The sequence below is a fragment of the Rhododendron vialii genome, chromosome 11a (assembly GCF_030253575.1).
Source record: "Rhododendron vialii isolate Sample 1 chromosome 11a, ASM3025357v1".
Taxonomy (NCBI): domain Eukaryota; kingdom Viridiplantae; phylum Streptophyta; class Magnoliopsida; order Ericales; family Ericaceae; genus Rhododendron; species Rhododendron vialii.
In genome coordinates this window covers 31933815-31956837 of record NC_080567.1, presented here as the reverse complement: position 1 = coordinate 31956837, position 23023 = coordinate 31933815, and the positions used below count along the sequence as shown (strand labels likewise).

Genomic DNA, 23023 nt, shown 5'->3' with positions numbered 1-23023 from the left:
TTTTAACTCTAAGGCTCTCATAATCACATTTCTGCTCCATAAAATTGTAAGCGGGAGAGGAGGGCTGCTATTCCCCTGACACACACCCCCGGCCCCACCTCCCTTTCCCGGAATTACCCCCGCCCCTCTTTCTCTCTCTTCCTTTTCTTTCTTTCTTTCTTTACAGTTTTCTTCTTTCTTTCTTTTCATTTTCTTTCCAATTTGATTTTTTTTTTCATTTTATTTCTTTTTCTTTCTTTCTAGTTTGAATTTTTTTTTTCTTTAATGATAGGTTCAAGTCAAATTCTAGGCTTTGTAAAGTAATTGAGAGAAAAAAAAAGTGTTTCAATTGATCATGTTTATACGACTGTTTTATTTTTTATTTTTTGTCCTTTATAGATTAAAAAATATAGTTACGAAAATAAGTGTTTCAATTTTCAATCCGTTTGAACCAGTGCAAAGATGTTATTTTTCTGATCATTTCATCCTAAATGATTGTAATAAATTTTTGGCTCCAAGGCCTTTCAATGAACACCCTAACCCTAAAAGAGTCTTGAAACTAAATAATGAGTCTTAGGGTGCTCGTTGAAAGGCCGTGAAGCAAAAAATTCATTAAGATTACAATTAGTGTTCGGGAACTAATTACAAAATGTATTTTGCAAACGACTTACTAATTCAGAATACAAATGTTATATTTAGGATTACTTTTTTTTAACTATAGTACAATTTAATAAATTTGTTAACCATTATTTAGCATAGATCCTCTTAACTGATTCAGTAGTATGTTGCTTCAAATCACGTCGTTTCTACTTTATAGAATTACAAATGGCTGGTTTCTTTTTTTTTTTAAACTAAAACGGAAACGTTTTAGGGGCTTCGTAGGGGCTACTATGCCAATGGAGACAGCAGAGCCCTCAGGTCCCCTACTTTTTAATTTATTTTTTTATTTAATTACTTATATCTTATTTATTTAATTTCTATAAATACACCATTTGTATATTTAAAAATATAATTCAAGAATTAAGTGCTTTAATTTTCAATTCAGTTAAATCAGAGCAAAGATCGTTTTTTTTATTATTTTATTTTAAATGGTCATAATGAATTTTTTGGTTTAAGGTCTTTCAACAAACACCCTAAAACTCATTATTTGGTTTCAAGACTCTCTTAGGTTGTCTATTGAAAGGCCTTGAAGCCAAAAATTTATTACAACCATTTAGGATGAAATGATTAGAAAAATAACATCTTTGCACTGGTTCAAACGAATTGAAAATTGAAACACTTATTTTCGTAACTATATTTTTTAATCTATAAAGGACAAAAAAAGAAAAATAAAACAGTTGTATAAACATGATCAATTGAAACATTTTTTTTCTTTTAATTATTTTACAAAGCCTAGAATTAGACTTGAACCAATTATTAAAGAGAAAAAAAAATTCAAACCGGAAAGAAAGAAAATGAAATAAAATGAAAAAAAAAATCAAACTGAAAAGAAAAGGGAGAAAAAAAAAAAAAAAGAAACCGAAAGGAAGGAAAGAAAGAAAGAAAAGAGAGGGGGGGGGGGGTAAACTGGGAAAAGGGAGGTGGGGCCGGGGGTGTGTCAGGGGGGTAGCAATTTTCGCAGAAGAGTTTGTTTTTTTTTTCTTTGATAAAACGGTGCCGTGTGTGAGTGTGAGATGCCGTGTGTGAGTGTGGGTTGGGCTGCTGCCCATGGTGGGCAGCAGAGCCCCGCGTCCTATTTGTTCCCAACCGGTAGGAATACTAATTTTTCTCGGACTCTACTGGTACCATTTTCCCATCTACCGGTAGAATTAATTCTTGTGGACCGAAGTCTTTCTCCTCCTGTTTCCAATTTGTACCGGTAAGTGTCAAACTCCTATCGGTCAAAATGTTCAATCCCCTGGCGTAGTGGAGTCTTATTTTTCCAAAGTCTAAAGTCTTACCCATGGGTTTATATGATTAAATATTCATATAATGAGGAATCAAGTTGTCCTACTTGTCTCCATGACCACGTGATACAATTTTGAAATTGTTCAAAATTAGTAGAGCTATGGAATTATAAATATGAGCTTCTTGCATGATTTTTGTACGATCGGTACGCTTGAGTTTGTGAACGACCCGCGAACACTCAGGGCCCATCGACGAGTGGATGCCTGGCAGGGGATATCGAGATCCCAAAATTGGCCCAGCAGGAGCTAATGCTCATATTGAACACTCAAGGCTTAACTTACAAAGTGGGTGCTTGGCATGGGATATCGGGATCCCATAACTGGCCCGGCAGGAGCTTCGGCTCAGACACACAAAGGGTACGATATGTTGAGACACTTTCTGAACGAATATGATTTATGGGTTTGAACACAAGAAGGATTGGAGATATTGGGACATTCGATCATGATGGTTGTGTATCCTTCGTTGTCATTTGATTTTCCATCATCTGTTCTTTCATTTATCTCATTTGCATATAGAGTTTGCGTGGACTTTTTTACGGGGCTAGTGTAGCTCAAGCCTTATATTATTTTCAGGTGCTAACTCTGGATAGTAGCTTGCATGCTTGGACAGTGGATTTTTCTTTTGAAAGCTAACCAAAGGAGTTACTCATTCATCTTTGTAAATTTCTTTTGAAAGGTGCATTTGTAACTAAAATTGCAATTCTTTTGATTTGAAATATTGTAACCCTTAACTTCCTATTAATACTTGATACTTATGTTGATTTGAGGCCGTTGAGCCAGTGATGTAATATTTGGAGATCTTATGGACTTGGAAGTATATTTATTTTATGGAAATGTTGAGCTCTTTTGGGTATCGTACGGATTAATGTGAAGATTCTTATTACGAAAATTATTTATATTTATGTTAAAAATCGAGGGCGTGACAAGGAGGATGAGATTTTTTGGTCACCTTCTTCTTCTGGTCAGTGTACCACCAAATCTGCTTGGAATGCTATTCGGAATGTTGGTTAGGAACAGCCGTGGTGTTTTGTGGTGTGGTTTCATGGGAATGTGCCCAAGTGAGCCTTTACTGCTTGGCTTACTTGTTGCAAGAGGTTAGCCACAAATGATAGGCTTAGAGACTAGGGTATGAATGTGCACCCTACTTGTGTTTTGTGCCAGCAGCAAATGGAGACCAATATGCAGCTCTTTTTTTATTGCAACTTTTCTAGAATCATTTGGTCTAACATTTTGAAAAGGAATTTGGTTGTTCGGCTACCTAGTGACTGGGACTTCGAGATTGTTTGGTTCAGTCAACATTGTCGAGGGAAAAGTCTACAATTCCCCCTTTGCAAGCTATCTTTAGCTGCTACACTCTATTACATTTGGCTGAAACGAAATGCTAGGATCTTCTCTCAAAACTTCTGCACTTCTGAAGAAGTTCTTTCCATTACAGTGGCTCATATTAGAGATAGAGTGCGTTCACGGGGGAAATTTCCTTATTCCAGTGAAAATTTTTCGTACGTAGGAATTGGGATATAACTCTCCTTCTTTGCTTTGTAGGAGTAGGAGTAGGAGTTGAGCTGTGCTTCTAGTTTGAGTGTATCTAGTTGTTTTGCTGTTTTGTGTTCTCCTAAGGTTTGGTCCTGACATAGAAATTTTCTTGTAGTTTGTTACAAAATGTTAACTTACCCAAAAACAAGACGACAAACCCCACCCCACTGTACACTCCACGTAACTACCACCTTCAGTTTAAAACTTCCCCTGGAACAACTTCAAACACTTGGACTTCATGCACAAATGGTTTTCCCCTTCAGAACCTTGCGCGCAGTCTGTCTCGCCGCTCTCCCGTCGGTTTCCTCTCTTGGTTGGATCCGGTTTTGGGGCCTAACAGCGAGGTGGAGCACGGCAGCAGGTGGAAGGGAGTTTAGGCGTTTGACACCCGCCGGTCGATATCTCTTGGGCCAATCCGGTCTTTGCCTAACGACCTGGGTGTTCTCACCAGGCTGGTTTGCGTGCTTCCTCTCCTCAGTACTTCAGATCTGTCGTGGGTTGTTCTGCGGCGGCTTTGGAGTTGTGTGGCTGTGGCCTTTCCGATGGCTGGCGGTGACGGTGGCGATGGCGGGTGGAGCTGTTTTGTCAGGCTTCTATGTTAGGGTTAGGGTTTGGGCTTAGCCATTTTGCTGTTTTTGGGCTGTTTTGGGGGTGTGTTGTTTCTTACCAACTTTCGAGTGGTTTTTTTTTTTTTTTTTAAATTATGAAGTGAGATTGTAGCAGGCCGAGCAAAATGGCTCGGGCCATTCCGAGCGTAATCTAATATTACTTTCAACTCCAAGACATCTTTCTTTGGACGTTCGGATCAGCAACCGTAGCCGAAGGTCCCTGTCGCCGAGGGTTTCTCTAAATTATTCCTCCTTTCATGCTCCATTCCCTACACCTGCTCGGGGTGGAGGATACGTTCGTTTGGATAGATGCCGAAGGTCCCACAACATGCTCGGTGCCGAGCATGGCTTGGCCGACGAACCGACTCACCCGCATCAGAACAGTAACCATGGCTATGATGATGATTGTGATGTCATCCGAACGGTTATGAGGACAATGATGGTGGCACGTGAAGGTGCCAGCTCATCTTGAAAACGGTTGCAAAACCCTAAACGTGATGCAACAGTGACATCAGCCGACGCGTGTCAAGCGTTAGTGCAATCTTGGAGACCAAGCGAAGGGTTTCCTATAAATATCCCATTATGCCTTCTTGGAGGAGGTACGCTCAAACCAAACCCTAGCTCCCAATCTCTAACTTTTCCTTGCAAGAAAACTGACTCTTGCACCGGAGGGCCATCCCGGAGGACCTCCGGTGTGGTCTCTTAGTCGTGCTTCATTTTGCAGGACTGAGTAAAGGAGACAGGAGCTAACTCCGTACCACCATTCAAAAAGGACGAACCACCCAAAACGGAGCCCCACAGAGATGTAGTTTTAGGTTGAGCTTATCTTTGTTGACGCTTCCTGGTATATTACTACATGATTTCTTTTTGTACCATTAATTTTAATGATAGGGATTAGGGAGACGAACGGTCAAAATCGGAGAAGGCGGAGACGAACGGACAAAATCGGGTGGATTCACCAACTCCAACAAGGGAGGAGTCAATGGATCCTTCAGAATCTTGGGACTGTAAATCAATGGACAGCAGGAATGATCTTGTTAACGACAAGGAGTATAATGTTTCAGCCCAAAATGGTTTCAAGAGGATAAGTTCGGGCCTACGGATTCTCTTCATCAGCAAGTATAGGGCCTATTTAGTCAACAGTTACTTCAGGATAATGGGCTTAATGAGGGGCTTAAGTTTCTTGAAGTCGACAAAGCTCAAGGTCAGAGAGAAGATCTTTGCAACTACCTTAACAGAGGAGCAACGAGGTTAGCAGATTCTGATTTCTCTGAATCTAATCACACTTTGGAGGGAAGTAGAATTGTGAACAAAAGGGAAATCCCAACTGATGAAATTCAATCAACAAGATTAAAGGAATTGGCAGTCGAATGGAACCAATCTAATGGTGGACCTCAACATTTGTCAAGGAAGGAAAGAGGGATTATGTGAGTTGTTGGAAATAGGTGAGATGGAGGTTCAATCCAAGAATACGCTGGTAAGGGAGGTTGATTTGGACTTGGGGTGTATTTCTCACAGAGTGGACTATGTTATTTTCCATGGGGTAGTAGAAGCAGTTGAAGGGTCTCCTAGGCGAAACTCAAAAGATGGCAGTTACATTTTCGGCGATAGAGCGTCTTCTGATGCCATCGGTAAGATGAGAAGTAGAGTTAGAAGAATGGAGAGAAAAATTAAGAAAAAAAAAGCATCTTGCGGAGATTGAGGCTAAGTTTGATAAATTGAACCATAGAAATAAGAAGGGTCCTTATTTCTCAATGTTCTTTAAGGAAGATCGGAAGATATTGGGTTTAGGCCATACTTTAGGTATTGAAATTAAAGGAGGGAGGAATTATAATTTGAATTTTTTTGTTGAAATGCAAGAGGAAGAATTGAAAGAAAGGATACATGCTCTAGATGATATCTCGGAGGACGATGTTGATTTCGAGGAGGGTGCTTCTCTTTCTCTCTGGCAATTTGATCTCGAGATTGGGCGTGTATGGGGTGTTTAATTATTCTGGTATTTTCTCGGTGACCTTTTTGATTTCGATTTTAGATGGTTCATTTGGGCGAGAAAATCGATGATAGGAAGAAATAGAGGAGTAATCTTTTGGGGTGGTTTTAGTGGCCTGGTTTTTTTTGTTTGGATGGGTATGAGGCTTGTTTGGGTTTTTTGGCTAGTTTATGTTGAGTCTATTTGGGTTTTTTGGTGTTTCAGTTGACGTCTTGCCTTCTTCTAGGTTTTGGGTGACTTTTTGCCAATGTGCTCTTGATTCTTTTAACCTTTGTAATTCTTTTATAAAGATTAATAAATTCTTTTTGCTTAGCAAAAAAAATGATAGGGAAACTTTTTTCGTTGATAAAAAAAAAAAAAAAACCTTGCAGTTTGTCTCTCACCCCACGCCAAAATAACCTATGGCAAGAAGCACCATGCATGTAAACTTCAAACACTTGGACTTCATGTTGATTAACATCAAAAGGGTTTAAGATTTCAAGTTTAACTCAAACCAAACAAACGGAATCAAAATGGTTTAAGGTTACAAGTTTTCTCAAACCAAAAAAAAAAAAAATAGTCTTACGTTTCAATCAGGTGTAAGGTTTCAAATTTGAAAAAAATGGGAAAAACTACAATACACATCCCTTATTTGGGTGTGTAACATATACACCCCCAAAATGTTATGAATTGTAGAGAAAATGTAATTGTATAAAGGTTACAAGATACACCAAAATGTTATGAATCATAATGAAAATATTACGAATTGTACTGCTGAAAGGTTATGAATTCTAGAACAAAAGTTACGAAACACACTAAAATGTTATGAATGAACTTTAGAATAGGTGCATATGGTACACTCTTTTAAGGGGTGTGTATTGTAGACTTTCCTGAAAAAAATATATCCCAAAAGTACATGTCATGTAAATCTAAGGAATATATGAACTTAATTTGAGAGTTGATTATTTAGTATTCTCTTTCATTACAGAGGGGTATAATGGGCGAAATGACAATTTGAAAATGGGAATATAAGTATTTGAAACCTCTAGGATGAACACCTAAATAAGTCTAGTAAAGAGGATGCCTATTTAATTTTCTTCTCAATATCTATATCTATCTATCTATCTATCTACTGCCACTAAGTGACGGTGGGGCATTGCGGTTGAAATATTGCAAAATGGCCTTCTGGCTCATATATGGACTCGTCTTCTTAACAAGAAAAATGATCAAGTGCGCCAGGTTCCATGTGAGTCCATGATAAAGGGTCCAAATTGGTCGTGACGGATTGGGTGTTAAGTACCTCTGAACTTGGTACAAATATCTTACCCCAAGTTGTCTCTTCATTCACATCTTCAAATCAAATGAGAACCACCGACACTCTGAAAATTATATTCAACTACTCCTTCTGACAACTTCAATTCCTCCTTGAATTCGTCCAACAAAATTCTAGTACCACTCAGCAACATTCGAAGTCCTCTAAATGCCCACGCGAATGGGTACTGCAAACGTTCTTGCTGGTGCCCTCGATTGATTTTTATTTTTTTTTCACTGCGAACGATGTCCGATCAGGACCCAAATATGATCAAAATTCTTGTTGCGACATGAAGATAAATATGGTAAGGTCAATGTCGTCGTCCAATTAATGTTGCCCTGAAATTGGATCCGCGAGTGGTGAGACCAAATTTTGGGTGTCTAACAGATTAAATTATAGATCCAGATGAAAACTTCCGACTTCTTTTTCGATGATGGGAATATTGCCCAAATTGATTAGAATTCAGTTGTGTTTTAGCTTATTATGCTTTAATTTAGACGGCCGGTGCGTTTCAGTTTTCTATGTTCTAGCAGAAAGGTTTCAGTTTTGATAGCATATGGACCTTGATGCATTACCTAATTCAAGGATGATTATTGAAGATATTTATCTGGCAGACAATGCTACGACGCACACTATTTTACGAGTTAAAAACTATTTTGCCACTTTGAAAATGAGTAAAGCCTAGGCGGCTTATGATCTCTCAACCATAATTTCACGCAAAAAATGACAACAGGCATGCAAACACTAGGCTCGGCTTATGATCTCCCAACCCTAATTTCACGTACATACAAAAATCGGCCATGTCCATATGAATTTACATAAGTGAAGAGAGAGGATTGGATCTGAATCTAAATCATAGGCGCGCCGCCTACTTAATTTAGAAACAATGGTGCAACATACATTGCTTGCCATGCCTTGATTATGCATATGCCCCTCTCGAATTCATCTTGGAATAGGCAGGCTGCAAAAACGGCAAAGTTTCTTTAATAAAGACACTTTTTTTTTTTTCCTCTGAATCCTCAATAGAAAAGAAAATAATACGATCAATGTTAACTATAATACCAATTTACAAGAGAGAAAATAAAACTCACCCAAAAGAAAAACAAAATGTCCTTAGCTAGCTAGGTAGCTACAATATCAAGTTCTTCGCGTTAACATACCCACTCTAGGTGAGTAGATTTTTTTGTTTTTTTAACAGCGAAGAAACTTTATTAGTCAGAGAAATGGTCTTACTATGGTTAAAGGGATAAGTAAAAGCAGCATCACAACGAAAGGATAACATTTCAATCAGGTTGACACCCTATCCATACGACAATCATACGCCATGCATGCAAGCCCCGAAGAGAAGGTTGACAAGGAATCAACCGAAAGGTAGTAAGAAAAACAAAACAAAAAACATCTCTTCCATTAAAATGAGCAGTAGCGAAATACTAATCATTTCTACCATTCAAGATGAGCAACATGGTACCGGAAATTTCCTAACTTATGAGTTTTTCTGGAGCTTTTCACTGTTCATTTTATGAGAAAATAAAATGAAAACAGAAATATATGGCCAAAACAATAACCAAGTGTCCTGCAGATTCTTTTGGATAGCGTGGTGGTTGTTCGAAATTCAAATCAATACGATGAAATAAACATAGAAATATATTACCCCAACTTGAGGAAAGTGTCGGAGCTGTCATAATCTTGAGGAGGAGGAGCCGCGGCTGAGCTGCCGTTGTTGGTGGTGGTGGTAATGGACTGATCTGAAGACTGGCCTTGTTCATGTGTTTGACCTATATCACTCCCCATTTGCATCTAAAAAGTTAATTAGTAATTAAACTTCTCCACTTAAAGCCAACAAAAAAAATAAAATAAAAAATCATTAAACAGAGGAGAAAATTTAAAAGAAATTTTGCAAAATGTCACCCTCGCATGCTGTTTCAACCACTCGTTGACTTCCATCAATCTGGCTTCCTGCATGTTTATTTGTTTTTAGGCACAAAATAACCAGTTAGTTATTGCCAATTATCACTTAAATGAAAAACATTCTCTTATTATAAATCCATGCGATTGAGGAACCTACTGAAATATACCAATTTTCAAGGTCATTCTTTTTTGCGAAGAAGATTGCTGCCATTGTCATTATAAAGAAGATCTCATAGTATCAAATTACAGATATACAGAACAATATGACACAAGGGGACAAAGCATCCGAAACAATCACTAATAACTCCGTAATACAACCCCGAATAAAACAATTGAAGCACAATCAACAATGAAAATTATTGCGACTAAACCAAAAGGCTTTGATTCAGTAAAAGGACACATGTAATATTGTTGGGAACCAATTAAGAAGCCAGAATTTTGTTTCCAAAAAACAAAAGAAGCCAGAGTTTGGCATACATGTCCAGAGTCAATGAAGTTACGATCGATCAATTAAACCAGAAAGTTATCTCAAGAAATTAATAGTCAGTCAAAGAGTCAAGAATCCAGAAGCCAAAGAATCATGCTTTGGGAAATTAAGAGTAATGTTATACACGAACTTAGTGTTAAAGGGTTGGAGCATATCGCATCACAACAAAACAATTAGCATTTCAGCAAAGTTGACGTACACCCTGATCATCGACAATATATCATATGCCGCTCACGGCCCCAGGGACAAGAAAATCCCTAACCCTTTTGTGGTTGTATGTCATTCGGTTGTAACTCTATTTTGCTTGGTCTTTATTAATAATATTAATAATATGATCGTTTTTCACTGTTCAGAAGAAGAAAAAAAAAATCTACTTTTGTTTTTTGGTACTTCGGAATTCCATAGATCAAAAAGCAAAAAGTCTCCTAATTAAGCTGTAGCAGCAACATCGAAACAAGATAGAACCCAAAGCAGATGACAAAGCCTAGAGCTAATTAAAAGCTTCAATCTTGGAGATGCCCAACACACAGGCGTCAGCAATAATAAAAGGCCGCGCCAAAGGCAGTATTTCGATTGTTTTTTTTTTATCGGCAAAGAGAATTTTATTAGAATCTCGATAAGGGGTTCATCGAGAAGGATAGGACGAGCATCATAAAAACAATCATGCGATATTTCGATTGATCTATGCAAACTTGGCCAAATACTCCGCTAATTGGGCCTGCTCATAAGCGAACAAACTAACAAGTTTAACAATATGATTCTGTTTCATCCAAGTGCGTTAGCCTTATGATCATTACATTCAAATAAGGCCCATTTTAAATGGCAAACGATTATTACTACATGAAACCTCATAGAATAAAAAGACTTCGGAATCATGAAAAATCTTCTGATATGTTAAGTATATGAATTGTGTGACAAAAATACAACAATTGTGGAATCCTGACCTTTCTCTTAAGGGCGGCAATTTCTTTCTCAAACATCTCACTCTGGAAAGAACACGAAAAAGTTCCTTTGTTAGCACTCGATATACAACAAATTAAGAAAGATAAAATGATCGTCGTAGTACTGGAAAAGAAACACAAACCTTTGTCTTTAAGACGCGGCTTATACCTCCTTCGAGTGCTTTTTCAAGTTTCTTTAACTCTTCTAAACTAAGCCCATGGAGCTCTTCTCCCCTAAGTCGCCTGTCGTACATGTGATCATAATCAGAGGAGAAATGCTAGCTAGCAATTTGGACCACGCGCGCATAACCTCAATGTACGTTGGTGTAAAATGGAATTAAAGTGCACAATATTAATTTTGAAATGTAGAATATCTACTTCGTGGTAATGAAAACTCTTAATTTGTAGCATTACAAGCGGCACGCAATGGGATTTATGCGCAAATGAGAAACTCGGAAAAGGAAGATTTAGGTGAAATGCTACCAATAAAAAATGAGGTGAATTTTTCTTGTTTCCTGAATTTTGCTCAAAAAAAGGAAACCGTGGGGCACATGACTACACCCCTATAGTACAGAAGAACAGATTCACGACTAAGCCATAGGCTCATCGTTGGGCAATGTTTATATGAGCACCCTATTAAACACTAATCCATTAAAAAAACGAGCATATAATGCTCGCTTGTTTGACAGGATATGTACATAATTAGAAGTGACGATACTATCAATCCAAGGCGACTACATATTCAGTGTTTGGTTAGAATATACTTGCAAATCAAATTAAAAAGTGCGTTTGTCAAGTAAATAGTTTTGTCTGAGATATATAATATTGTGGATGGTGTGGTATTTAACCTGATACATCAAGAAAGAGGGGAAGTTCAGCATCGGAACTAAGGATAATCAAAGTTGAATCATTACTTTGAATTATTTAAAATCTTCATTCGCCGTTCAAAAAAAAAAAAACGAATATGCATCCCAACTATATATGTTTGCATCCATCACTTAGCAAATCATTTGCAAAACAGCAACACCCAAAAAGAAAACATCCACTGAAGGATACAGACTAGATTTTTCACTTTGCGAATCCCGTCTAGGCCCTCACCTCTTTAAGTCCTCAACGACGTACACTTTGATGTCAAATTTGGCTTTTAACCAGATTGTAGAGATGTGATATTATTAATCTCATCACTATTAGCCCCATGAGACAACGTACTCTATAGGATTACACATGTTTTCACTATTAGTCCTTTCCGCTATTAGTCCTGCCGAGGGAATGAAGAAGTAGTACCTCAGTTCAAGAGTTTTCTCTTCAACTTCCTTGATCGCGATGGCAGATGTACTGTTGTCAAGCTACACAAGATTTTGTACACAAAAGTTTATACATGCTAAGTACTTGCAGGTTGATAATCACACCTAGATGTTTTCCTCCTCATGTGCCAATGCAATGGGAATGTACTTTCTAATTATTACATAAGGATTAGGTTTTTTTATCGGCGTATAAGTAACGATTAGTTACGAATAATCAATAGTAAGGATAAGTTCAAACTAGAAAATACCCTTTGTCAAGTTTTCCTTAATAATTTGTATTGCCGATAAAATAAAATAAAAAAAACCACAAAAAAACAACTTCATGGAGTTCTAAGGTTGGTGACTTAGAAGGATTATCATGTTATTCAGGATGATTGACTTACGTATGTTGTGTAGTCACAAATACAAGCAGAAGATGAAAACAAAAACAAAAAATAGGGTAACGAAAAATCAAGGTGGTTCAAGAATTAATAAATAAAAATGATGTTAGATAGATCTCAGTGGAAAAGACTGGATTAATAGACGACTTCGTAAGATATTGCGCTTCTTAATCAAGTGAAATTAATAGACTATATCGTAAAATTTGGGATCTCAGAAAATTGAATTACTTTTTCTATTTCTCCAAAAAAAAAAAAAAAGTAGCAAAAAGCCTAAAAAAAAATTATCGCAAATGAAAGAAAGTTGTTCAGTGTTTGGAGAATTTTCGTGACATAACTTGGAATTTTTTGTAAACAATTTTCGTGACATAGCATGGAATATTTTCCTCATATGCCAATGAAATGGAATTTTTTTTCAGTTGCAAAACTTAGTAGTTACCTCACAAATTAAGAAAGGGCACAATAAAAACTTACCTGCAGCTCCAAAGATGGTTGGTTTAGTTGGACAAGATTCTCTGTTTGGTTATTATGCCTTTCAATTACCTGCCCCATACTTAAGAAAACCAAAAAGGGCAAAGTCAATCAGAATTCTTAATTTAAGCAAATCACCCCACATTTGGATCATGTAGGGTTCGCACCCCATAAATTGGATTAAAATTTCAGAATAGTTGTATAGAAATTCATAACATTTGCAGATATTGAATCGTAACATTTTGTGTTATGAGTTTTTATCTCGATGCTATAAGATTCAACACAAACGTATATGAATGTTCTAAATAAATGTTATGAGTTTATGGTAGATTCAAGGGATTGCATATCAATATATCGTACGCTCTCAAATGGGAGGTGCTTATTCACTAATCTCAAGGAATGTGGGTTCAAAGCTAGGTAGTCAAGGAAAGCAGCTCTGGGAGACCAAAGGTAGGGTTTCACATCTCCAAACAAGCCTTTTGCGACTTATTTTCTCGAAAATAGGCAATAAATCATCTTCTTTTTTTGAAAGGCGATCTTCTTCGTAAGGCCTTTTGGACATGAAACACCAATCGGGAATGACAAGAGAAGGAAGTCCTTCGATTGTTTGAGGAATGGCATTCACTCGAAGAGGGATGGGCAAGTCCTTGAATGAAGTCACACATGCATACGCAGATGGGAAAGTATGCTACATATTCATCTTATGACCTGACAATTCAAAATTTTTAAGATGATTGGTTATTCAAAAACAAAATCTTTCGATGCCCTTCTTCTCCTATAACGTGCGAAATTGATGTCAAGAATCCTCATTTTGGCTTCTCATGGTTGTAGAAGTAGCAAATTATTCTAGTCAAATTGAAAGATTACATTTGTTTTACAACAAATTAACTCAATAAGCTAATTTACATAGTGATCAAATAAGGACTGAAAATGATAAAAATTTAGATATGATTCATTGTGTAAACCAAACCATCTATAGAGGTTAGAGATATAGACTGTGGAAGATAGATCAAAGCTTAAATTATGGTTTGACATATAGCTTACATACGAATTTTGGACATCAAACTCCTCTCTACAGAAAATTAACCCAAAATTGCTGCGTAGCTCTAGACCAATTGATCCCTTGGCTATTTGGGAGGGGATCCATCCCCATAAAATTACGGATGATTTTACGCCATGGAATATTGAAAGTACTTTCTTGATTTGAAAGCATCTGTCGAGGTACTAATTAAGTTCATATTTGAGCAGACAGATGAGTAACAATATGATTAATGAAATTATTTTGCTGTTTTAAAAAAAAAACAATAAGATCTGTCATTTTATAAGACGAGTAATTTTGCTAGACTAATAGTGAGAAATTATTTATATCAAACCACATGTTCTGTTGGGCTGAATATTGTTGACTGGTAATCTGATTCTTTCACTACTTCTTGCTTATGAGTCCTGAAATTATATACAGTTGCCACAGATTAATAATCCACTCTCATAACTAGCTAAATTTTACTCAAGGCTCTCTGTCTATCACGTGGCTATGCCTCAAACCAATCATCATTTTTCGCACCAAATGTTGTCAATAATTTTCCAACTCCAACATAGTGGGTAATCCCATGGTTATTAATCCATCACACATAATTGGGGGTTCCAAGGGACAATACCACCCATTTCAAAACAAAAAAAAAAAAGTGATAACACCACATTTTTATTTTTGATCGGAAACAAAATTTTATTAAAATTCGACAAATGGTACACCGAGATAGAGGTTCATGCCAAATATAAGCTACGTACGTGACAAACATGAAGCAAGTACAAGGCAAAGAAAAACTTAAATCCAGCGAAATGTTGAAAGCAAGCAAAAAGGTACAAAAACCACAAGAAAGAAAGACTGTTAAGCATAACTTCTCAAGAGCACCTTAAACTCCGATCCTAACTGATCTCGTTAGCAATCAACCACGTTGGAAACTCAAGTACAGCAATATGGAGTACTTCTCAAGAGGTATACTTCAAAAATACCATCTCTCTCTCTCTCTCTCTCTCTCTCTCTCTCTCTCTCTCTCTCTCTCTCTCTCTCTCTCTCTCTCTCACACACACACATACACAAACAGGGAGAGAGATTCTACACGCATCCACAGACCCTAGAGATAAATAATTTCCTTCAAGTACATGGCCCATGGTAGTCTGTTGTACTTTCTGTCCATTCCAAACTTTCCAGCTGTGGTTATTTTAAGTGATTTGCTTATGGTTAATTTTATATAGTAATTGTATTGTACTTTCTCACCATTTAATGTCGTTCTCTCAATACTTTTGATTATGGTTTCACTGGTTTGGGTACCTCTCTCTCTCTCTCTCTCTCTCTCTCTCTCTCTCTCTCTCTCTTCTGTAGTTCTCCGATGACCTTAGGTAGTACTATATGGTTTTCATTTTTGACGAAAATGGAATCACAATTTCTCGATTTGTCACTCGAATGGACCAATCACCTAAATCAGTGAATGGTGATTTCCCTTTTGTGTCACCAATTAAGGGATGACCATGCCATCTCAGTAGGCCAAACACTAAGGAGTACTTTTCAAAAAACTATTCCCTCCAACCCATGGAGGCAACCTTATCGGATGCATCTAACAGTATTGAGAGAAGATACCAAGAATCGATTGTTGCGGGCGTGAATATACAGAAATTATTTCTGAGAAAGAACTTTTTAGATTACTAAGTATCGGCCGTAAGGCCCGTAATGGCCATGAATAGGAAACAAACCGTTACGAAATGTTAACCAGCCGATACACACGTGATGTTTCAATCACACCACTTTATTGGGTGTAATGCACTCTTTCTAGTTAATGGCCTATATTTATAAATCTCGCAAGAAATTCCTATATACAGAACTAAGGGAGATCTTTCAGTGGATGAAAATATGAACATACTGTAATTCATAAAAGTACATACTGTCTAAAGGTACAAGCAAAATGGAAGATAGACTTTGGAGTTGGTGTCGTAATTAGTTTTGAAATTCAAGGAAAACACAGTTATTAGTCCGGCCAACACTCTCAATCCTTGTATTGCGTTGGAGCTCTCAATTCTCGCTTTTATGAATTTTACTAATTTGGGATGTATTTCAACGATACTTTCACGCTCGCGCACCCGCACTTAAATTATGCAACTTAGGTCCAACAGACGTATAAATCATATACTACTATATGGGTAGTCTGCTGAATGCTTAACACTCTGTTTGGACTTTAGAAGGGGGATTAGGGGGATAACTCATGGACACCTCAAACCCTAGCCGAATATAAGACCGCCGATGCCCCCTTTCTCAGGTCTTAGGCAAGAAACGGTGTTGTGGAAAACCCCCGACTTTGTGGCTCCCAAACGGGGACAACGCGTGGGCCCCCGATCTTGTAAAGGGGGGAAAATAATCCCTGGGCCGATAGCAGCATCCAAACGGGCCGTTAGGGAAACGAAAGGAAGAGAAGAAAATTCATTGAAGATAGAAAAATTGCCCAAAATGTGAAGAAAAAATTTCCTGTCATCAGTACTTTATTTTTTGCTATTTTCTCTTCTCTTTCTCTTCTCAAACATAAGAAAATATAGCAAATGTTTCAAATTTCTCTTCCCTTCCCCAAGTTCCCTTCGGACAAACCCTAATCAGTCCTCTCTCTCTCTCTCTCTCTCTCTCTCTCTCTCTCTCTCTCTCTCTCTCTCTGTACAGTCATCAGCAAAAATATGCATATATTGATCTAGAATATTACTAGTACTAGTAAGAAATGGAGAGAGATCATCGGTAATTAGTTAGAAATTAATTAGCAATTACGTACCTAGAGCTGGAGTAATCAAAAAGCCTGCCAGTGGAGGAGAAAACAATAAGAGCAATCTCAGCATCACAAAGTGTTGAGAGCTCTTTAGCCTTCTTGAAAAGCCCTCTTCTCCTCTTCGAGAACGTCACCTGTCTCGCCGTCACGTTGTCGATCTTCTTTATCTCTATCCTTTGCCTCACCATTTTTCCACTTTCTGGAGTAATATTATATCTGCCCTCTACAAAATCGAACCGACGAAATCCACCGACAATTCTTCAGATAAATAAGATTTAGAAATGAAATGAAATGAAATCAGCAGAGACTGCCAAACGACTAGCAGGTTAGACGATAACGCAAATATATTTTGAAAGAAACCCTTTTAGCTAGAAGAAAAAAAATTCAGAAAAATTACTTGTAAATGGAAATAAAACATACCCTTTAATCTATGAAGGGAAATAAACAAACCGACAAAATCCACCGACAATTTTTCAGATAAATAATATTTAGAAATGAAATGAAATAGCAGAGACTCCCAAACGACTAGCGGATTAAACGATAACGCACATATATTTTGAAAGAAACCCTTTTAGCTAGCAAGAAAAAAAAAATCAGAAAAATTACCTATAAATGGAAATAAACCTACCCTTTTATCTATAAATGGAGATAAACAAACCGTTTTTCGATCTATAAATGGAAATAAATAAAGAGGGAAAGCCAAAAGTACGGAAAATTGGTTTAAAGCAAAAAAAAAAAATTGATTAATGAAGATAAAGATTTGAGGGGGAAAAAAACCCATTTGAGCACTGAACTAGACTGAGATGTGGAGAGAGAGTATGTCTATAAATGGGGAAAAAATCCCTTCCAGAAAAAAAAAACCAGATAAAATTTGTAAGAAAATCCTATAAATGGAAATAAACAAACCCTTCTATCTATAAAAGGAAATACCTAAAGGGGGGAAGTCTGAGAATATGACAAAATTGGATATTTTTGAATGAACAATTATAATATAATATAATATAATATAATATGATATGATAAAGACAGTGACGTTGAATAATTGGGATAGAAGTTTGAAACAAACAAAACCCATTTACCACTAGACTGGATGGATATGCAGATCTAGAGATAGAAGTAATGTTTTTCTATAAATAGGGAAAAAAAGTTGAAAGTACGATATGGGTAATATTGGTTAAGGAAAAAGACAATATTATAAATTAGTGGCATATTTTCTAATTAAATTCCAAGAAAGAGAAGAATATGATGAAACCTAACCCTAGAGAGAGAAAGCAAAAAGGAGGAACCTGCAAGAAAACCAGAGAGGAAGAAATGGGAAGAAGCTTAAAAGGGAAAGGGAAAGGGAAAGGGAGAGTGGGAGAAACTTACCCAATATATAAGCTCATTGATATTCTGAGGTTGCAAATTGTAAAAAGTGGGGAAATATAGGGTTTGTCATGACTTTCTTGAAATTACCCTTCTCGGATATTGGTTGGTGCGCTTTTTTGACGATTCACGAACGCACTGAGATATAAAGCCACCAATGAAATGTAGAGGGAGAGAGAATGAATGAAGCCCCCCAAGAGAGAGAGAGAGAGGTCCCCAAGATTTTTATTGAGATTCTTTTAATAGGTAAGCAAGGCTCACCACCTGGTTCCGACACATATTTGATTCAGGGAATGATTAATTAAAATGCGTATAAGTTACGTCAGACATCTATGATCATCAGAAAAAAAGGCTCACCCTGATTAAAAAAAAAAAGGGCTTAAGGCTCACCAAATTGGTTTGGTCAAAATAGTTGAGAATTGGTTTGGATCAGACCAGTCAAGTTAAAAAAAGTCACGAGAGTAGATGAGTAGAGAGAGAGAGTTAAAAAAAGTTATTGAGAAACATGCAAAGAAAAAAATGGCTTTCTCAAATATAGGAACCAAACAAAGGAACGCGTAAATTAAATTTCACAGTTACGCGAGCAGATGATAATTTGTTTTCTAAGAAGAAAAATGAAATATTATTTACTTGAGTAAATATTTATATAAGAAACTAGTAATATATAGTTTCAGAATTCATTAACTCCGAGAATAAGTCAATTGGAGCATAATTAATTTACTTTTAACACATTCGTAATATATAATTTGATTACGATTAAGAAGCTTCGAAAGTTTGATTTATAGAATGCGATTTTATATTCTTTGATTCCAATGTTCTACTTAGTCACATGGCGCTTGAGATTTGTATGTTTCAAAATGTATACCGCCACGAATAGTAGATAGGGTATTCTTGATCGAAGATATTTGAAGAAGATACAAACATAAATACTATATACACATGCCGTGTACACTTACTTTTTCACATTTTTTCACATGATATGCTAACTTTTGTATACTATTCTCCAGTGGAATTTCAAAAGCTATACATACATATCATCCTAGGTTAACTCTATTGAACTACTCATGATCAGGTGTGTATATATATATCTAAGGAAATCTAGGGTCGAAAATCTCATATTTTTTCATATTCTTATAGAGTTGATCAAGACAAGATGGTGTAGGGAACAAAAGCTTACTCGATGGTCCAAGAAATAAGAACTTAGGAATATTTTTTAAATAAGTACTTATTATTTGAATTAAAGGTGATCTATTATGAAAGAATAATCTGTATCATAAATTGAAAAATACGTTTTTAAAAAATAATAACCTTAGCGGAACGGATATCAAGTCTTTTTTTAATAGTTAAAAAAAATATTTTATTAATTCTTAAGATAGTACAAAGACTAATGGGGAAAGCAAAAAGGCATCACAACTCCAAAGAAGAATCCCAACTAGGAGGCACTTACGCCAACGACAATCATTTGCCGCTCAGCACCCAAGAAGAAAAGAAAAGTTGGCCACGAGCCAACCTACAAGTAACATCCTGAACAGTATCTCAAAATCCTCAAGACCTAATACAACAATCGAATTAAATTTTGACGTTTCCACCAATATATATCCTTAACCCGTCAGCAATCCCTCAGCGATATTTTGACAGCCCATATATATTTTTTGGAATTTTTATCCAGAAATTGCTTTTGAAGGTAGAAATAGCAAATCATTGAAGATGCTTTAATCCTTTGCTTGGAACTTGAGAAAAGTGGGAGAATAGAAACGAAAAGAACATGGGAGAAGAATGAGAGAAAAGAAAAAAAGAAAAAAAAAGGAGAAAAATGAGTGAAAAAGTTTAGGGTTTACAAAACATAAATTTGTTTATTTTTGGGTAAATTTCACTGACCTCCCCTGAGGTTTCTGAAATATTAGTAACCTCCCTTACTTTTGCTGACATTACCAAAAGTCCCCCTTCCGTTAATTTAACCTTTACTGGCGTAAACTATTGTGACAAAATGACATATATGCCCTCTACTTGTATATTCATTTGCCCTCTACTGAATAATTCTTCCCCTTTGCAAAGAAATCCAACGGAAATTGTCGATTTGGATGCTGGCATAAGCAAAGAACATAATGGGAGAGAAATAATTAAACCTCACTTGGGTGGGTTTGGATTAAAAAATTAAGAGTGACTTTTTTTTTTGTCTCTATTAAAAAAATCGCATTTATTAGTTTTACTTCAAATTTTTGACTTATTGCTTTATCTCGACGAGAGGAATCAAAAAAGTAAAAATAAAATTGATCGGAAGTCTTAATTTTTCTAAGAAAGAAAAAAAGTAAGTAAAAAAGACAGTTTTTTTGATTTTTTTTTGTCTTTTTAAAGAAAATTATGAGTTGCGATTAAAAGTTGATGCTTTTTTTATTCCTTTCGCTAAGAGGAATCAATAAGTCACAAAAAAATTGACGCAAAACTAATAAATGCAAAAAATTATTTGAATAGAGAAAAAAAAAAGTTACTCCCGACTTTTTAATCCAATTGTGCTCTTATTCTGCATACGCAATTACTACTTGAATGAAATAAACATACACACATTTTTATATAAATCGGGTGAATTATTCTTTTCTGGCGAATGGAGTGAGCAGCATGCGAAATTGGTAAAATAAGGATAAAAATTTGTTGCGCTGTGGCAAAATTGGGTGTGGCGGTTTTGGGCACTTTTTACGATGGGGCATTGGGTGGTGATAAGGTGATAGAAGAGGTTTCTGGAGATTTACAATTTATGCTGGGTTAGAGGTTTTGAGGGCTCATTGTCTATATTGAACAAGAAAAATGGATAGAATTGCTCAATACAACAAGTTCATATTCTAGAATTTCTTATTGAAGACATTTTAGATTTTTTTAAATAACTAAGGTGTTCAGGCTAATTTAAGTGCACCTTGAATAATTCTGGGAGCCGAATCCTACCGCCCATTGCAGGGAGCCCAACTAAAGGTAGAAATGGGTGGTCCGAAAATAGTTGATTGCACTTGAGAGATTTCAAACTTGAGATTCTAGAAATGAGCAAACTCCTAAGTCTCAAATCTTGACCACCAGCTAACTCCTTGGGGTTTAAAACATTTTAGTTTTGTGTTTAATTTTTTTAGATTATTAGTTTATATCAAGCAAAGAAATAAAAAATTTTAAAAATAGGAACTAAAATTGAAAGAATTAGAATAACAAAACATAATACTACTAAAAAATATTTTTCTTTATTTATGTCCTTAGTCAACTTTTAAAAGTCTGTTAAAAAAAACTTTTAAAAGGTTTTGATCATAATTTTTTACATTTTATGTTTCTCTTGTTGAAATGAATAAAAAATCCATCAAAAATTGACGCAAAACTACTACGGCAAAAAAATATTTGAACAAAGACCAAAAAAATCCAAAAGAATTATTATGGCAAACCACACCTTAGTTTATTTTACAAAGTAACTAAAGAATTTGTTATTTTTCTTTTTTGAGCTTATTAATATAGTCATTATTATAAATATTTTCAATTAAATATTTGCATTTGAAATAGAATAATTGATAGATTCATATGCTTTCTATCTAATATCCAAAATAAGTCAGCTTCATTGCGGCAAAATTAGAATTTGGATTGTAATATGGGTGGAAGAACACATGAGTTTAGAAGATTTAGGGGTCAAAGGGCATTTTTGGCAGTTCAAGGCACATATTATGACATCATCAGCAAATTTTGTTAGCATATGTAACGGCTGGTAACAGAAGGGGGACTTTTGGTAATGTCAACAAAAGTAAGGGAGGTTACTGAGATTTCAGAAACCTCAGGGGAGGTTTCTGTTTGTGTCAGAAACCTCAAGGGAGGTCAATGAAATTTACCCTTTATTTTTCTCCATTTTTCTCTTCAAATCAAATAATGAAAGGTTATTTGTTCTTTTCCTTTCTTTTCTTTTTCCTAAGTTCCAAACAATCTTAAGAGACTTTTTTTTTTTGAATAAGATTTTTTCATGTTTTGTCCTTATTCAAAATTTTTAGCGTTTTATAGTGTTGTGGCTAACTTTTGTGAATTATTAATTCGTCTAGAAGAGAAGAATGTTTTTTCGATTGATCTCGATGAGACAAACTAATAATCTACAAAAGTTAAGCACAAAAACATCAAATGCAAAGTATATTTGAAAAATAACAAAACAAGAAAAATCTAACAAAAAAAAAAAAGCTTTAACCTGTTGGTATACGGAGAAATGCTATTTACAACCGAAATACCCAGAATAAAGGCGTTGCAATGGCGTGGAACCCAAAAAAAAAAAAACCGTCGGTGGCATTATAACAACTACTGTATTTTTATTTTAATATTTTTTTATTTACGTCACTCGTTAAATCTAATTTATTTTATCGACTTAGGCTGGGATGAGTATATTCTTAATTCAATGTTTGCTTAGGTTAAAGTTGCTTTCCGTACACAAAGGCCGTGCCGCATTTAACTCAGTGATTATGACATTTGATGTACCCTCGTACCCGTCATGTCTCCACCTCTTTATTTTCTCGCCAGATGCTAAAATTTGCCCTTTCCTTTCCTATCCTATCCTACCCTCTTTCTTTCTTTTGTGTCACTTTTATCCTATCTTTTTCTCCCACTTCATTTTTGTGTGTGTGTGGAACAGGTTACTTGGGGTCCCAGCTTGTTCTGTTTTTTTCTGATTTTATTTGAGAACTAAGGGTCTTCAAATAACTTACTCATATCTCGATTAATCCAACAAGATATAAACTACACCTTTTTGAGAGTGCTTATTACTAGTTTGATGGATTGGAAACAGAGAAGAAGATTATGTAACAAAAAAAAAAAAATATGGACACACCATTGGGTGTACATCAAATGTACATCGGATTGCGTGGAACTCACCTGTGATTCACGCAAAATAATCGCTATCGTTCAATTAATTTTGTTTAACTTATATTTTGAAGAACCCATGTAAAAAATTAGTTTTATTCGAAAATCAGTAATGGTTTGATTATTAGTGTGGGAGCCCTAAGAGCATCTCCAACCCATGCTC

General features: G+C 35.9%; 1 protein-coding gene across 10 annotated transcripts; it reads right to left on the bottom strand.

Annotated features, from left to right (window-relative positions):
- Window positions 1–8083: 8083 nt before the first annotated feature.
- LOC131308389 (MADS-box protein SVP-like) lies at window positions 8084–18009 on the bottom strand. 10 transcript variants are annotated; one of them, XM_058335311.1, is made up of 9 exons: window positions 17922–18009; window positions 16642–16858; window positions 12839–12917; window positions 11968–12029; window positions 10827–10926; window positions 10687–10728; window positions 9256–9303; window positions 8999–9144; window positions 8084–8308 (listed from the first exon to the last, which is right to left on the bottom strand). In XM_058335311.1, exons 2-9 carry the CDS (start codon window positions 16821–16823, stop codon window positions 8290–8292), a joined length of 678 nt encoding a protein of 225 aa, XP_058191294.1. In that variant the 5' UTR covers window positions 16824–16858; window positions 17922–18009; the 3' UTR covers window positions 8084–8289. The 10 variants fall into 10 exon arrangements, with proteins under 10 accessions (XP_058191294.1, XP_058191296.1, XP_058191290.1 ...); XM_058335313.1 differs by having other exon boundaries at window positions 17893–17960; XM_058335307.1 differs by lacking the exon at window positions 17922–18009 and adding an exon at window positions 17793–17815 and having other exon boundaries at window positions 8999–9138.
- Window positions 18010–23023: the final 5014 nt, after the last annotated feature.

What these genes read in the sequence shown, in the direction of transcription:
- LOC131308389 (XM_058335308.1), bottom strand. An exon ending in TTTGATTACTCCAGCTCTAG is followed by an intron (nt 12,918 to 16,641) that starts GTACGTAATTGC and finishes GGTTTTCTTAAG; the next exon opens with TATGGGGCAGGTAATTGAAA. An exon ending in GGTTGAAACAGCATGCGAGG is followed by an intron (nt 9,145 to 9,255) that starts GTGACATTTTGC and finishes TTAACTTTTTAG; the next exon opens with ATGCAAATGGGGAGTGATAT.